The sequence below is a fragment of the Rhyacophila brunnea genome, unplaced genomic scaffold (assembly GCF_057557595.1).
Source record: "Rhyacophila brunnea isolate RB1 unplaced genomic scaffold, BYU_Rbru_1.0 scaffold_7, whole genome shotgun sequence".
NCBI classification, from domain to species: domain Eukaryota; kingdom Metazoa; phylum Arthropoda; class Insecta; order Trichoptera; family Rhyacophilidae; genus Rhyacophila; species Rhyacophila brunnea.
In genome coordinates, this window is record NW_028233339.1 from 254,848 (window position 1) to 270,869 (window position 16,022).

General features: G+C 35.0%; 1 protein-coding gene across 2 annotated transcripts in view; it reads left to right on the forward strand.

Annotated features, from left to right (window-relative positions):
- Positions 1-16,022, forward strand: part of Sf3b1 (splicing factor 3b subunit 1) — a 36,027-nt gene that overhangs the window by 14,767 nt on the left and 5,238 nt on the right. For both annotated transcript variants that reach the window (XM_085957856.1, XM_085957857.1), the window contains 5 exons: positions 79-237; positions 1,105-1,293; positions 1,731-1,913; positions 3,749-3,927; positions 11,993-12,238. In XM_085957856.1, coding sequence (XP_085813982.1) covers positions 79-237; positions 1,105-1,293; positions 1,731-1,913; positions 3,749-3,927; positions 11,993-12,238 — 956 coding nt within the window. The remainder of the gene's footprint in view (positions 1-78; positions 238-1,104; positions 1,294-1,730; positions 1,914-3,748; positions 3,928-11,992; positions 12,239-16,022) is intronic.

The window sequence follows — 16,022 nt, forward strand, 5'->3', positions numbered from 1 at the left end:
CTCTTTTATTTGACATTGTGAATTCAGTATCGATTGCATTAAATGGTTTTCAAATAAAAATCATGTTATTGTTTATAGGTGGTAAAACAATGCTGCGCCACTGATGGTGTGGAGTCACAGTACATAATGGATGAAATCCTGCCACACTTCTTCAAACACTTCTGGAACCATCGCATGGCCCTCGACCGCAGAAATTATCGTCAACTTGTCGATACCACCGTTGAAATTGCTAATAAGGTAATCTTTACACAAATTGTTACTTACATCAAAATTGGAAAAAAAACAATTTTTTTCCCCCGGTTCGGTACATGTTCAAACACGCGCATTAACACGATCTTACTCCCTACTTCAGTTATCATTTGTCAATTTATGGCTATGGCCGTATGTTGTAGCTTAACCACTGGGAAATGCCAATAGAAATGGCGTATTTCATAAAAATACTACCTTATTCTTAGGTCAATAATTATTATAAAACAATCATTATTCGTAGGATGTTTTATCACATTTGAATGGTCAAAGACTTAGCTTATAATCAGTATCTTTAGAATTATCTTCAAATGTGTTAATTGTGCCCATTTTTTGAATAATAAAATGCCTAATTCTTGTCAAATTTGGGATCACAGAGATTATAAATATAATTTTTTATTGTAAATATTTCACTATATAATGTTAACAACAATTTTACTCATGGTTTTATAAATGCGTTTAAAAATTAATGAATAAAAAATCTCAACACCACTGCACATGGTTGTACGTACTGAAATATGACTGTATTCTAAAACATTAGATCGAGAGGTTTAAAAGAATACTATTTTATGTAATAAAAATACTTTATGCAGTTATCAAATGTTTAAAATAAATATAAAGGATAATAAGGCTTCAAATTTATATAAATAGATTATCTGCAACGTTTAAGGAATGTCCAGGCTTATGCTCTGAAAATACCATAAAGTCTCCATTTTTACATACGTGGCGCATGTGGGCCCTTAATGTAAACTGTATGCAAAAACGAAATTTGTATCAGAAATATCTTCATTGCCAGGGGAATTACTCAATAAAAGAGAAATGATTTACATGTTAATGATATTTTGTTTTAATATTCAGGTGGGTGCGTCAGAAATCATCAACCGAGTGGTGGACGACCTGAAGGATGAGAACGAGCAGTACCGTAAGATGGTGATGGAGTCCATTGAGAAGATCATGGGCAATTTGGGGGCGGCTGATATCGACTCCAGGCTGGAGGAGCAGCTTATCGACGGCATTCTCTACGCCTTCCAAGAGCAGACCACTGAGGTAAACTGTTATCATTTATTATTATTTCTTTGCGTTGGTCGGTGAACTTAAACATTTTATTTAGGCTGGTTCTCTCATGCAAATCTTAAACTGAGTCTATTGACACCTAGAATTTTACTCTTAAAAATAGTGATGAATTTACATCATACCACTGATACTTCACCATTAAGTCAATACCACGCAAAGTCACTGGCTGTCGGATTGCAATATTTGAGAGAACTAACTCACTTCATGTGGTTCTGTTTGTGTTTGAGATTTGCGAGAATGCCAAATGGGAAATGAAATTCAAAGTAGAAATGCTCATTGCACATGCTCCCAACGTCAATATACCATCGCCAACAAATTAAAGCTTTCAGGTACAAACCTATATGAGTTTTAAATATTTTTTTATCACAATTTGTAATGTAGTGAAATGTAATGTTTGGTGTCGTTTACAGGACGTGGTGATGTTGAGCGGATTCGGGACAATCGTGAACCAGCTTGGCAAGCGAGTGAAGCCGTATCTGCCTCAGATCTGCGGAACCATCCTGTGGCGTCTCAACAACAAATCGGCCAAAGTACGCCAGCAGGCTGCAGATCTCATCGCCCGCATCGCTGTTGTCATGAAGACCTGCCAAGAGGTAACCCCACAGTTTCTTCTCCCCGTGTTAATATTGTAATCATGTGTATATTAGTCAGATCACCCAGAGCTCGTACAAACTTGAAAGACTACTTACTGCATTTATAACTTAGCGGCTTTTCAGACTGCATCCTGTATCCCCGTTACGTGTGGATTGCTTTTAATAGAATGACCTATTCTTATTGACAAATTAAAGCAACAGTCTCGACTAACGAACTATACTTCACTAGGTGATAATTGGGTGGATTTGGCTATCTTTAAGCTTGTTACACACAATTATCAATATTTCGAATTTTATATGGTGTAATCTCATCGAGTCTAATGGTACGTTTACATCTGACACTTATACCGTTATACTTATTTTATGTGTCTGACATAAAATTTCACTTACTGTTTACACCTGCATGGATCTGACATAAAATTCTGGTATACTTCTCGTTGAAATAAAGTCTCGACACTTTATTCAATGGCAACATTGGAATAAATATATGCGGTGTTTACATATGATATTGTAATTTATTTGGACACTTATTTTGTATACTTCTCAAAAACGTTATGTCAGTTGTCAATATGGGAATGATAAAAAAGAAAGCAGCGAGTGTTATTATTTTAAGTCTTTTGGCAACAAAAAGGAGGAAAAAATGGTCTAGATGGGTGCGGGAATGGATTCAGCGACGAGAAGAACTAGGTGCCTTCCGTTTAATGTCAGAGTTTAAAATCGAAGATCCAACTCAATTTGTGAACTTTAGTTTGCAAGATTGGACCTTTTGCCAAAAAACAAGACACACAATTTAGAAATGCCATAAATGTAGAAGAACGATTAACAGTAACATTGCGATATCTAGCACTTGATCGTCATTGCATATTCAATATAATATTATCGTATTACGAGTGCCGGTGTGGGCCAAAATGAATTAGGTAATACCATTTGAAGCGCATTTTTTTTTCACAGAGTGCATCAGAATTAATCGTATGTGCCGAGAAAAAGCGATATTTTATTTTCGAACAAAATCCATAGAACACGGCACATCCGATTTATTTCTCACTGTCTATGATTTTTGACAGATCGCTACAGTACATTTATTAACGTAAACGTTGGGCATACATTCATGGTGTACCTATGATAATTGATTGTCCGTTGTTTTAGAAATATACCTATGCAATTCACTAGGTACCTGTCAAACTACGAATAATGTGTCAGGTATTTGATATAAAAGTAGACGGGAGTCCAACTTCGGTGATATATCGCGGCAAGTTCGGAATTGTCGAATACGCGGTGTTTACATTTGCGTATATAAGTAGATTGAATAAGTGACAGGTGAGTGTCGACACACGCAAAATAAGTGGCTGGTACAAATATAATTACTGTTTACACTTGGTGAATATGGTGTCATACATAAATATGACAATATAAATGTCAAATGTAAACGTACCATAATGCAATGAATAAACTTTCGCAAGTGGTACCTTTATTGAATACATCAATATACGAAAATTTATGTACCGTTTATCGGTTAGCTAGTGACGGAAATGTTTGTCTGATTCTAACCATTTTGACTGCTAGTTTTTTAAATACTGACTGTTTGGCAGGTGTCGGTTCATGTAATTTGAGCATTACACACCTACAAACTTACTAAAGAATGGATGGGGGAGCCACTATCGAACACTACCCAATCAAGACTCGGAACTGGACAGAATCTGACATTCGAATGACGTTTTCAAAATGGCGTCCATATGGTAGTTTGTAGTTCCATTTTTGACCGTTCTTTAGATAAGTTTGTAGGACTACTGTTTTTGAATAATGTCAATAATGTATGTATTTGTTTGTTTTTGCAGGAAAAACTTATGGGTCACTTGGGTGTAGTCCTGTATGAGTATCTCGGGGAAGAATATCCAGAAGTGCTGGGGTCCATCCTCGGTGCCCTCAAGGCCATCGTTAATGTCATCGGAATGACAAAAATGACCCCGCCCATCAAAGACTTGCTGCCACGCTTGACACCCATTTTGAAAAACAGGTCATTTTTATTTTGCACCATTTCTATTAGCTTAAAATGTCACTGCGTTTAAAACATGTGGTTTTAAAATGTGAGACATCTGCGTTCATGATTAGCCGTCTTAAATATGTTGAACAAAGCTTACAATCAATTACAAAACTCATTACCTGTTGTATAATTTATAGTAGTAGTACAGTAAAAGCTCGTTAATAAGAACACGAATAATTCGAAATTCGCCATAATTCGAAATTTTCGCAAAAAAAAAGTCCCTTGAACATTATTGTCATATAAAACCATTCCTTTAATTCGAAATGATTTCAGAGTCCTGGCATACAAAAATATTCAGTAATTCGTAAAAATGTACACTATTTCATGAGCCAATCATTGAGAATTGTGAAGATTTTTCTTAAAACATAAATTACTTATATTAACCCTTAATACTCGAGTGCCGCCATATCGGCAGCATTAGAAGTTTCCCGTATTACTCGAGTGCACGGCACGCCAATATAGTAATTTTTTGTAATATTTTCAGCAATTTTTATAATTGAAAAGCGATTTCAATCAAGTTAGAATGAATAATAATAGGTTATTACATTTATCTGAGAAAGAAGTCGGCAAAAGAACACTGCGTGCGTAATTTCTACATAGTATTTTTATCGGAATCTTCTCTTTTTTTATTCGTAGGTCGCTTGCTTGCAAACAATGTTTTTTTGTCACATAAATTTTATTTATTGAACGTTCCCAGACTAGAGTGAACTGAAGTGTTTGTCACGCATGATTTTGAAGTGTGTTTATATTTTTTATTGGTTCTCGCTTGCGCAGGGGCGTCTCGTATAGTTTACAGTTTTATATTTGAATAGACTGTTTTTGATGACAATACTTACTAGTATATTATGCCGATTCAGAACCTTACAAATATAATGTGAAATACTCTAATGAGTCAAATGAAAATTATTACGTATCGATTTATTATTTTTTGAGAAATCTTTTGATAATGTGTACCGCACTGGGAATGAGTTGTTATGAGCCCGAAACTAATTTAGAAAATTTACGAGACGGCTGCTTATATTACAAGTGTATTTGAAGGCAATTCATTTGGATCATATTTACAGTCATAACTATATGTATGGACGATTTACACTTTATAGCCACTATAGGATTACATATTGGAGATTGCTTTGTGAAATACCACACAATGAAGAATTATAAATAAACTAAAAATAAGTACAGTATATTCATTATAAATCTATTTTATAGAAATAATAAAAAAAATTTTTTTACATTTTTTTCACCAATTAAATGTTTTATATTGAAATTATGCTTTTTACGGAAAAAAGTCTCGAGTAGGTGGTATGTACCTATAAAAAAAATTTTGAGTGGAAAAGGTTAAGAAGGTAATATAAATAATCTTGAGATGTTATGAGCCACCGCACACGGAATCGGAAATTTCGTAGGCAAATCTATGATTGTGAACGAAATTAATGAAAATTTTTTCAAAATCTTAATATTTTTCCCCCATACATTTCGTAATTCGAATTTTTTTCCGATTTTCGGTCCCATGGAATTCGTTTTACTAAGGTTTTACTGTATTTTCAAAAATGCGGTGATTTTGATCAGTTTATAAGAAAAATATGAAGTAGGCAGAAATATATTTCTAAGTCGGCTCGCACATTGGAACTCGTCTCGCCTAAAAACGTGTCGAATACGTCAATGTGACGTCATCGTTATTTAACGAAACAACATAACACGTGTTGCCAAATGGAGCTTCGCAGACCGAATGCAACTGTTTCGTCTGAAAAAAACATCTGGCTGTTGCATTCGACATGTTGCATCCTTCTCGGGCTCCAAGTCGGAGGGTCGAAGTCACAAAGAAACACATGCGAATTGGTCATTCCTATACCGGCTCGCCGATCGCCGCATTGAAATATCAATACGTTTCGAAGGCTACGCGCGACTGTCGCTGGATAGATGTGCGAGGTTGTGTCATGCAACACTGGCCGCCTGTTCTCGGAAAATTTGATTTATGGCGGTAAGGCACACGAGGCGAGTTGTGATGTGCGAGCCGGCTAAAGGTAGGTGTGATTCACAACTATGTAGAAATAATATCTGTACCCCAGAGGCAGACGGATGCAAGTGCCAGATACCCAATTGTTCAGGAGAGCCAAAAAACAATTTTTATTTTAAACGAATACTCATAACTTCTAAGAAAATATACATAGAATGATCATTATTTTTTATATTCTAATTCAATTAAAGTACTTCTGGAATATGTAAGAAAGGAATAAATATAATACAATTTTATATCTAAAAAAAATAAAATAAAAAAACGTAGTGTGGATTTGCATCCTTCTGCCTCTAAAGATATTTTGTTAAGGCGAATTCTTTGCCTCAATTTACGATCAAATGTGACTTCAACGCCATCTAAAGGCATCTACAGGCATCTACCATGAATTTCTAAAAATGTGTTACTAAAAACTTTCGTCGATCGCAACCAGATGGCAATAAAATATAAAATAAAATATTGTGTGTCGCCACATATTAAAAATCATAAGCTTGATAAAAATGCATTTAAATTTATTATATATTTACTTACCTATGTAAAAATATTTACAATTAATATTTTCCCCATAAAATATTTACAATTCTAACATGTCTATGTGATTTGATTTAAAGTGTTTATGATTTTTACATTTTGTTTACCGTAGTTTTTTTTACAGTGGCAATACAAGGGTATCCTGTCCAGTCAATGAACCAGATTTTTTTACGTTGTCAATACGAATTAATATAAATATTTTTCTACAGTAAAATTCATTTATAGTAGTAAATGAACATTTAAGTACAAATGTTTATAAGATTGAGTTTAATCTTGTACAATTGACAATTACATCGAATTTCTACTAGAGGTGGAATAAAAGAATGATATGAAATGAATAGCAAAACAAATGCCATTCGAATTATTATTAAACAAAATAAGGAATATACAGTTGTACTTGGTTATTATTAGGAAGGTTGGACCGGCTGAATGTGCTCGTTATAAGCGGTACTCGTTATATCAGAGAATAGGTATTTTTATTGTCGGCGAAAACAACAATTAGACACTTAACTAGTGTCATAAACGTAATCTGTCCCCGGCGGCATCCTGTCCGATCGGATTTTATTGCTTAGGGTCGAAATGTCTTTAAACGATCAACACATTACCAGTATTTTAGCTCGGTATATCCGATAAGTATCTCGTTATAACAGTGAATAAAAATGTACGGAGAAAATCATATACCAAATGTCAACGACTGTTTCCTCATTACATCCGAGATCTCGCTATGTCCGAGATTGTAATAACCGAGTTCGACTGTAGTTATAATTATGACAATGTCGATATTATATAGACATCCCAATTCATTTCGTTTCAACCATGTCCGATCCTAATGGGTTCATATGGGCCTCCACAGAGTGGACGGTTTGTATTAACTAACTAACTATATCTGAGATAAGAATAAAGTAAGACACGCAACGAATTGAATAAAAAAGAAGTTGGAGGTAAGAAAAAACGTAAATAAACATGCGAACAAATCTTGATAAGCAAACCCAAGGACAAAATAAGTGACAAATTAAAAAAAAAATGTAAAACGTAAGAAAAAAATTTAGAATTTGAAGTAAGTGCACCACTGATTACATAATATTCTAAGAAAAAGACAGAACGTTATTTCTTTGAAAAAATCTAATGTCGATTTTAAAGAACAGTGCAAGATAAAATAAAAGATAGTTTTATTTATTTTACCTATAAATGTGTAAGTGAAATGGATTTGGAGATATAAAAAGAAACCTTATTGGCCCAGTGGTTTCTAGGTGTGGACTTTTGTAATTCCCTGAAGATCTCGAATAAATAATTAAAAATTATCAACACCTATACCATATTCCTAGGTATCTACTATGATTGAAAAGTAGATCTTAATTTTTTGTATTTATGATTGCTTCATAAAAAAACAATATTTACGACTTTATGATGTAGCAGATAAATGAGCAACTAAATAGTGATCCAAATATTATGAAAAGTTCAACTATCAAAGCATCACGGCATAAAATTAGTAATACCACGGTTATACACAATTTATTGTACCTACCTATTGTTATAATTTTCTTAGTTCATTTAATCGTTTTTAATTTAATTTATTTTCAAATTCACCTCTTATGTGTTCATTCACTGAATTGTTTACCCTATATTTTATGGAGACTAATAATAACTTCTATTTTCTACATACTAAATTATCAACCTCCACTTTTTGACAGGACGGCATACAGTTATATAAGCACGTAGATAATAATATTAAGGCCATAGACAGGAATGAACGTTTGATGGCCCAAATATAGTACAATAGTATGTATTTAAAGTTAGGGTACAAGTCGGTTATCCTGGATACAGCGGCAAACACATTTTGAAAATAGCCTATATACTGGATTATTTGTTAGGATTACCTAATCTAACTTAAACTAACCCAAACTAACAAATAATCCAGTATATCGGCTATTTTCAAAATGTGTTTGCCGCTGTATCCAGGATAAACATATAGAACAAAAGTTAGTGAAGTGGAAGTTTGTCGAGGCTGTTTTGATTGGGTTAATTTGTCTTTGAATAATATTGTGACTAGAAATTTTAACAATTCTTATTATTTTTAACATTGTATATTGTTCATAATTTTCGCGACTACCACGTGAATAGACGATTTTTTTTTACTTATAACATTTTAAACACTTAACATAAATAGGGATAAATTGTACAGTCACTAGACAAAGATTAAATTTGATGTATGTCAGAAGTATCTTAGGCATTTTCGCTCGTATGCTTTCTTTATATTATTATGAAACTATATTTATTTTAAAATCGCTTTATAAAAGGTAGGTACGTCAAAACAGTAATAAATATCTGAAATAATTACACAACACTATTTCAGAAAGTGGAGGTTGATATATGTAGTCCATTGACATATGCTCCAATATCGCAAACAAAAATTATTGACAGCAGAATTAACACAGTTTTTGTCTTCGTACCTGGCGAACCTTTATTTTCAATGTATGTGTGTGTGTATGTATTTTTTAATCTATGCAAGTACTGTTTCAAAAATAGTTCGATTTATTTCCGCGTTAGCAGCATATGTCGATAAAGTCTTGTCAAATATTCATTTTATTTACAATCGATTCGTTAATATACAAAAATACAAGATTAAATTTAAATAACTAGCCTAAAAATTATTAAATAATATTTTTAATAGAAACGCTAAGCGTTTTTTGCAATAAATTACGTCTGAACCGAGATGTTTCGATTTTAATTGCATGCTTTCTAACCTCTAAATCGATGTTTTTTAAATTTGAAAAAAAAGATATAAGGATATAATAAATTACAATTAACGTTTAGCGTTTCCCTAGGTAATAGATTTACGTACATTTTTATCGTAATTTTGATAATAAATCTTATGTCATTCATTCTTACCACCCGATAGAAATGTACCGAATTTGACACGTATTTTTGGTATATAGAACTCCACGATACATCTTAATTTTTTATTTTATTTTTCTCATTACTTTTGAATATATATTTACCGATTAATAACCTTTTCTAGCTATTTTTCGATAACAACTTTACCTAGAGACATCACCTTAATGTGGATCTGTATCTTATTTACCTAGCCAAAATAAAACAATTTATGCTTTAAAAAAAATTATAGGTATAAATGTAACAAATGTTATTATGTCATCATCAATGCAATGCATCATCATCATCATCAGCCTGAATCTATTCACTGCTGGATGAAGGCCTCGCTAATCTCCAAACTGATTCCACTTTTCTCGTTCATCTGCGTTGCGTTGCCAAGTACTTCCGCAGAACTTTATCATTTCATCGATCCAGCGGCCTCTAGGTCTACCTTGCGGACGTTTTGTACCTCTTGGATACCATTGGACATGGCCCCCACAAAGAGGGGGCTGATAGGGCTCTAGCCTGGAGGCCCGGGCTCAGGAGGGGCCCGGTGTGGCGAGTCGACCAGATAAGTGAGATATACATACAACACAAATTCTCTGATGGTAAAAAAAGTCGCCCGTTGCGCTATTTTTCTTCTATAATGTTATTTAAAATAATGTGGTTGTACGATACAATTTTTAATTGTGTAACGATACTCGACAACTCCATAATTCAAAAGGATTTGTTAAAGTATACAAAAAAACCCTACAATATGAACATTAATTTTACCCCATACACCATTTGGAAAACGCTACTGTCGAGTGTCACACTGCCTTTATCGTTAGCGATAGGTAGGGGGCCCGCCAAAGATCCTTGCCTGGGGGCCCGCTTCAGGATATGGGGGCCATGCCACTGGATGACTAAATTTGGCTAACGATTGTCCTTCGAGCTATGTGTCCAGCCCATTTCCATTTGAGGTTTTTAGCAAACTATATCACATCATAAATCGTTGTCTATTCCCTTATCCACTCATTCCTCTTTTTGTCCTTTTATGTTATGCCCAGCATGCACCTTTTCATATCACGTTGTGCTACTCTAAGTTTCTGGATCTCTCTTTTACTTAGGGTCAATGTTTCACACGCATGTGATTACGGGAAGCACACACTGGTTGAACACTTTGCGCTTTAGGCACAGTGGGAGGTCATTTTTGAAGAAATTATTCAGGCGGCCAAAAACACTCCAGCCTAGCTCTACTCTGCGAACAATTTCATTAAATATACATACATCTATAGACACTTGTTGTGCCATATAGATGTAGTTTTTCACCTATTCGAGCTGAATGCCAATAATGAGGATCTCTTTTTGGCCCGCAAAGTAGTCGAACATGACTTTCTTCTTTGATACATTTATTTTCAAGCCTACTTTGTTGCTTACTTCAGCGAGTTCCTGCATTCTGCTTTGGAGGTCTTCTGAGTCTTGCAAACTACTATGTATTGTCATCGGCAAAGCGCAGATGACTCACGTATTCTCCATTTATGGGGACCCTTGTCATTCCAGTCAAGTTGCCTGAATAAGTCTTCAAGGGTAGCTGTAAATAGTTTAGGTGAGATTGTATCACCTTATCGGACTCCTTTGCTGATAGGAAATGCACGATGGTTTATTGAGATGTTGTTGCGCTACTGTATATATTATTGAAAATATTTATATAGCTCCCGGGGATTCCTTGATTTCTGAGTGCATCGAGTATTGAAAATTTCTTTATGGAATAGAACGCTTTCTCATAGTCTATAAAACCCATGGATAGCGGCAGCTTGCATTCCTGTTACCGCTCTGATTTCTCTGATGACTTTGATATGGTCCATAGTGCTGTATCCTCCTCTAAAGCTTGTTCTCCTGGCTGGTTCTCGTATAGTACATATTGCAGACGGTTTGAAAGAATTTTATTTTAGTGGATTATTGGATTTGCATCCTTCTGCTTCTAAGGTAGGTATGGCATTTGCATCTTTATGCTACGCCTTATAGCAACTAGGACTTTCATCTCTCTGCCTCTAATAAATAAAGCCTTTAGCATGACGATTCTTAAAAAATCTCATTTTCCCCAAAAATGGAGTTGCATCCGTCTGCCTCTGAGGTACAGATATATTATTGCACATTGCAGTGCTTCAACTGTAATTTTGTCAACTTCTTGTATGAAAAAGATGTTACTATGCCTGACGCCATGACAAAACGGCAATCCAACGGTTTTTTCTTCAATCAACCAAAACACTTAAAAAACTACAAAACAAAATAGACATTACATACATAAAATAATATAACTGCAATAAACTGAAAAAATAACATTCATTTTGTTCCACGTTGCAAAAAAAATTCTAGTTTACCCTGCTTGGCTTGTTTATGACGTATTGGCTTACTTTTTTTTCATTCATGCTCTTAACTTAATTATAAATGTGAGCGAGCGAGAAAGATTGTACATGCGTGATTCCACTCATTATTATGATTCCTGGCATGTAGCGCACCCCGGGGTCGCAATGAACGCGTAGTTGTGGTTGTCTCGAATTTGCACATGCAAGGGGGCTAAAGTAATAGGTAAAGGGTTATTTATAGAATAATTCAATAATGTGTTTTGTTGTGTTGCAGGCATGAAAAAGTACAAGAGAACTGCATCGATCTGGTGGGACGTATTGCGGATCGAGGTCCAGAGTATGTATCAGCCCGCGAGTGGATGAGAATCTGCTTCGAGCTGTTGGAACTGCTGAAGGCGCACAAGAAAGCCATCCGCCGAGCCACTGTTAACACGTTCGGTTACATCGCCAAAGCCATCGGCCCCCATGACGTGCTCGCTACCCTACTCAACAACCTCAAAGTTCAGGAGAGGCAGAACAGGTCACTCACTTTCATACTTTTTTCATGCGTGAATTATTACGACGAAGAATATTCATTTTTTGCATGATGGATTTATAATTCAGTCATGGGAGCATCGGTACCATTAACCTTTTCGTCGCGCCAATGGTCGCCCCAATGTATATCATTTGTCGGCAGCGTGATTTTTACGAATCATAAATCATATCATAACTCGTTAAAAACTGTCATTAAAAATCCGAGAAGCAGTAGAACCGATAAATATACATTCCTAATAATTTTACGACATCTAAAAATAAACAAATACGACTTAAATGAGGCGATAGAGCTTGAACAAACACGTCCCATAGTAAAAAAACCATGCATAGGTACATACCAGGCGGCCACTGTCGTACTTCAAGTGGCATGGACACTTGCGCCGATGACAAGTTTATTAGGGCACGATACGTGGGAACCCCACTTCAAACACAGAACACATTAATATTTTACAGAGCACATAAAAAATATTACGAAATCACTTTATTTATTATTGAGGGGTTATTTCAAAACACTTAACATAAAATTTTATCGGACAAGAATTTAAAATTTAATAGTTTCATGGTAATCGTAAAAACAGGGCTGAGGGCACAAAGCTACATCACATTCTCGACACATAATATTTGTCATTTTTCTTTTTGTATTTTTAATGGTAGATTGGGAACATACCCGACACCGCCTAAATGCTTTGACTTTTTTCTCAGTTGGGGGAACTTGACGTGGCAAATGTTTTAAAAGTTCGGTTTTTAACATTCTTTTTGGATTATTACTGGAAGAAGGTATATTTAATGATGTTGAAGGTTTTGAGGCACTACCATATTTTTCTATTAACACATCTTGAGCGGAAGGGTATTTCTACCCGCGCGCCGGACCGGTGTTCGTCGGCGGGACGGGTAGAAATACCTTTTACGCCGGCTCTACTTGAAGTGCGGGAAAGGTATTTCTACCCGATTATTGCATACGAATATTTTATGTCAACGGTTTGAAAATGTTTCAAACTACACACACATCTACAAAAAAAAATAATTTACCGTCGATTCATTTACTTACACACACACTCTTGCGCAGCCCATATGAGAGCTTGTGCGTAATCAGGAAATTTGTTTAGAGTCCTAAATCAGCGAACTATATTTCTGTAGACGATAAGAATGCTAAAACTATATGCGTCTTCTTTTTACACTTGTTTATTTTTTGATGGGTGAGCAGGAAGACAACATTTTGTGAAATATCGATGTATTCTTTAAACATGGTTTGTTCGCTGTACTGTGAATGCGATTATATGTATATTTTTATGATGTGTGATAAATACATAGGCCTCCTTTTCATACTATAATATTATCCTTTGTGAGCGAGTGTAAAGACGACAATTTGTGATAGACGGAATGCATTCTTCGCACTTGTTGTAAGTGATATTGTGCGGTGCGATAACGCAGGTATGCGAGCGGAGCAATAAATTATAACATGAGTGGAAACCAATGTTATTTAGATGTCTGTAATCTACTACGATCTATATTGAATATCAGTATTGAATTTTCAGTCTTGAAATACGGCGCTATAGAACGGGTGTGTTTTTACAAGTGAAATATATTTAAGTAATCGATATTTTATTTAATCTTTAAAAAATGGCTTCAGACAATTATGAAAGCGATGACGAAATATTTGCCGATAATTTGTCTGCCTATTCTGGTGAAGATTTACCAGAATTAGGCAGCGACAGTGATAGCGACAGCGATAGTGAAGAGTTCCCTCGCACGAGAAGGGTACCAGTGATACCGTTACAAATCAGTGATTCTGAAGACAGTGAAGTGGAGGAAGAGGAAGTCATGGAATGGTCTGAAATAGACAACCCACCGCATATTGAACCATTTTTAGGCAACGTTGGTGTTTGCGTAGCACCAAACAATTCTGAAAATGTGATGGATATAGTTAGTTTATTTATTGGAGATGATTTACTTAGCATGATGGTAGAAGAAAGCAATCGATACCGCACACAAAATGAATCCCGAATCAAGAAAATGAAGAAATCTATCAAATGGAAGCCTGTAAGTCTTGGTGAGATGAAAAAATTCCTCGGACTCATTTTGCTTATGGGACAAGTTCGAAAAGACACAAGAGATGATTATTGGTCTACTGATCCGAGTATAGAAACACCAATATATTCTAAAACAATGAGTCGTGATCGTTTTAGACAAATTTGGCAATCGTGGCACTTTTCAAATAACGATATCATTACGGATTCCAGCGATCGCCTTGAAAAGATTAGGCCAATTATGACATACCTAATACCGAAGTTTTCTTCGGTTTATAAGCCTCAAAGGGAACTTTCTTTAGATGAAGGTATTATACCGTGGCGGGGAAGACTTGTATTTAAAAAATATAATGCATCTAAGATAATAAAATACGGTATCCTAGTGCGCATGGTCAGTGAAGCCACTACGGGATACATCTGTAATATGCTCATTTACAGTGGGCAAGGAAGACCACTATTAGACACCATCCAATTGCTTCTTGGTCCATATTTAAATTTGTGGCATCATGTCTATATGGACAATTATTATAATAGTGTAAAAACCAGTGAAGCACTTTTAGAAAATAAAATTAGGACGTGTGGAACAATGCGAATAAACCGAGGCTTCCCAGAATGTTTTAAACACGTCAATCTTAGTGCAGGACAGAGTATTTTCCGTCGGCGAAAGGATGTATTGTTACAACTCTGGAAATCAAAGAGAGATGTTCGAATGATTTCAACAATACATCCATCTACCATTTTAGAGAGTCACAACACCGATTGGAATACGAGACTACACATTTGGAAACCGCTATGTGTTATCGAATATAATAAATATATGAAAGGGGTTGACCGTGCGGATCAGTATCTCTCTTACTACTCGATCATACGAAGAACAAAAAAATGGACAAAGAGAGTTGTCATGTATTTGTTAAATTGTGCTTTTTTTAATTCTTTTAAAGTTTATAAAGTATTAAATCCGACCAAAAGGCTAACTTACAAACAGTTTTTGCATAGTATAAGCAAATTTTGGATAGCCGACCATATCGTTGAAACCGACGCAATTTTGGAAGAAGCAGGGCCATCTACATCACGATTACCAAGAAGAGTGGGTAAAAGTGATCATCCTGGTAGGTTATCACTCGATATGAAGAAGCATTGAATGATAAAAATTGTTACAGATGGTAAAAAAAAATACCCACAAAGACAGTGTCGAGTGTGTTCGGTGCACAAAAAGAAAAGTTTGACTAGTTATATGTGTACATTTTGTGACGTCCCCCTACACAGGGGTGAGTGTTTTCATAAATATCATACTTTATCCAAATATTAGAATAATAATTTTTGTGCGGGAATTTATTTATAGTGAATGGAATATTTTTTACGAAACCTTCCTGTAAATATGTGATTAGCACCATGTACTTATGTTATTTTAAACAATTTGTTCTAAAAAGAAACACAGCACTGAGGAGCAATATATGGTGAGTGTGAATTCCAAATTTCATTTAAAAATAACTGATAGTTTGGAAGATAGAGCGATTTTTGTAAAATTCGATTTTATTTCAATTGCCGCTGGTTTTCGCCCGCTGCGTGTACCTGTAAATTTGTACTGAGGCCCGCGCAAAATGTGTTAATTGACGAATTACTTTAATCTGAAAATCGGCCAAAGAAGTTTTTTTACCGGTTATGACTGTGTAAATAATACTAGCATTTAATAAAAATAAATCAATGATGTGGAAACCAACTTTTTTGTACCACTTAATTGTT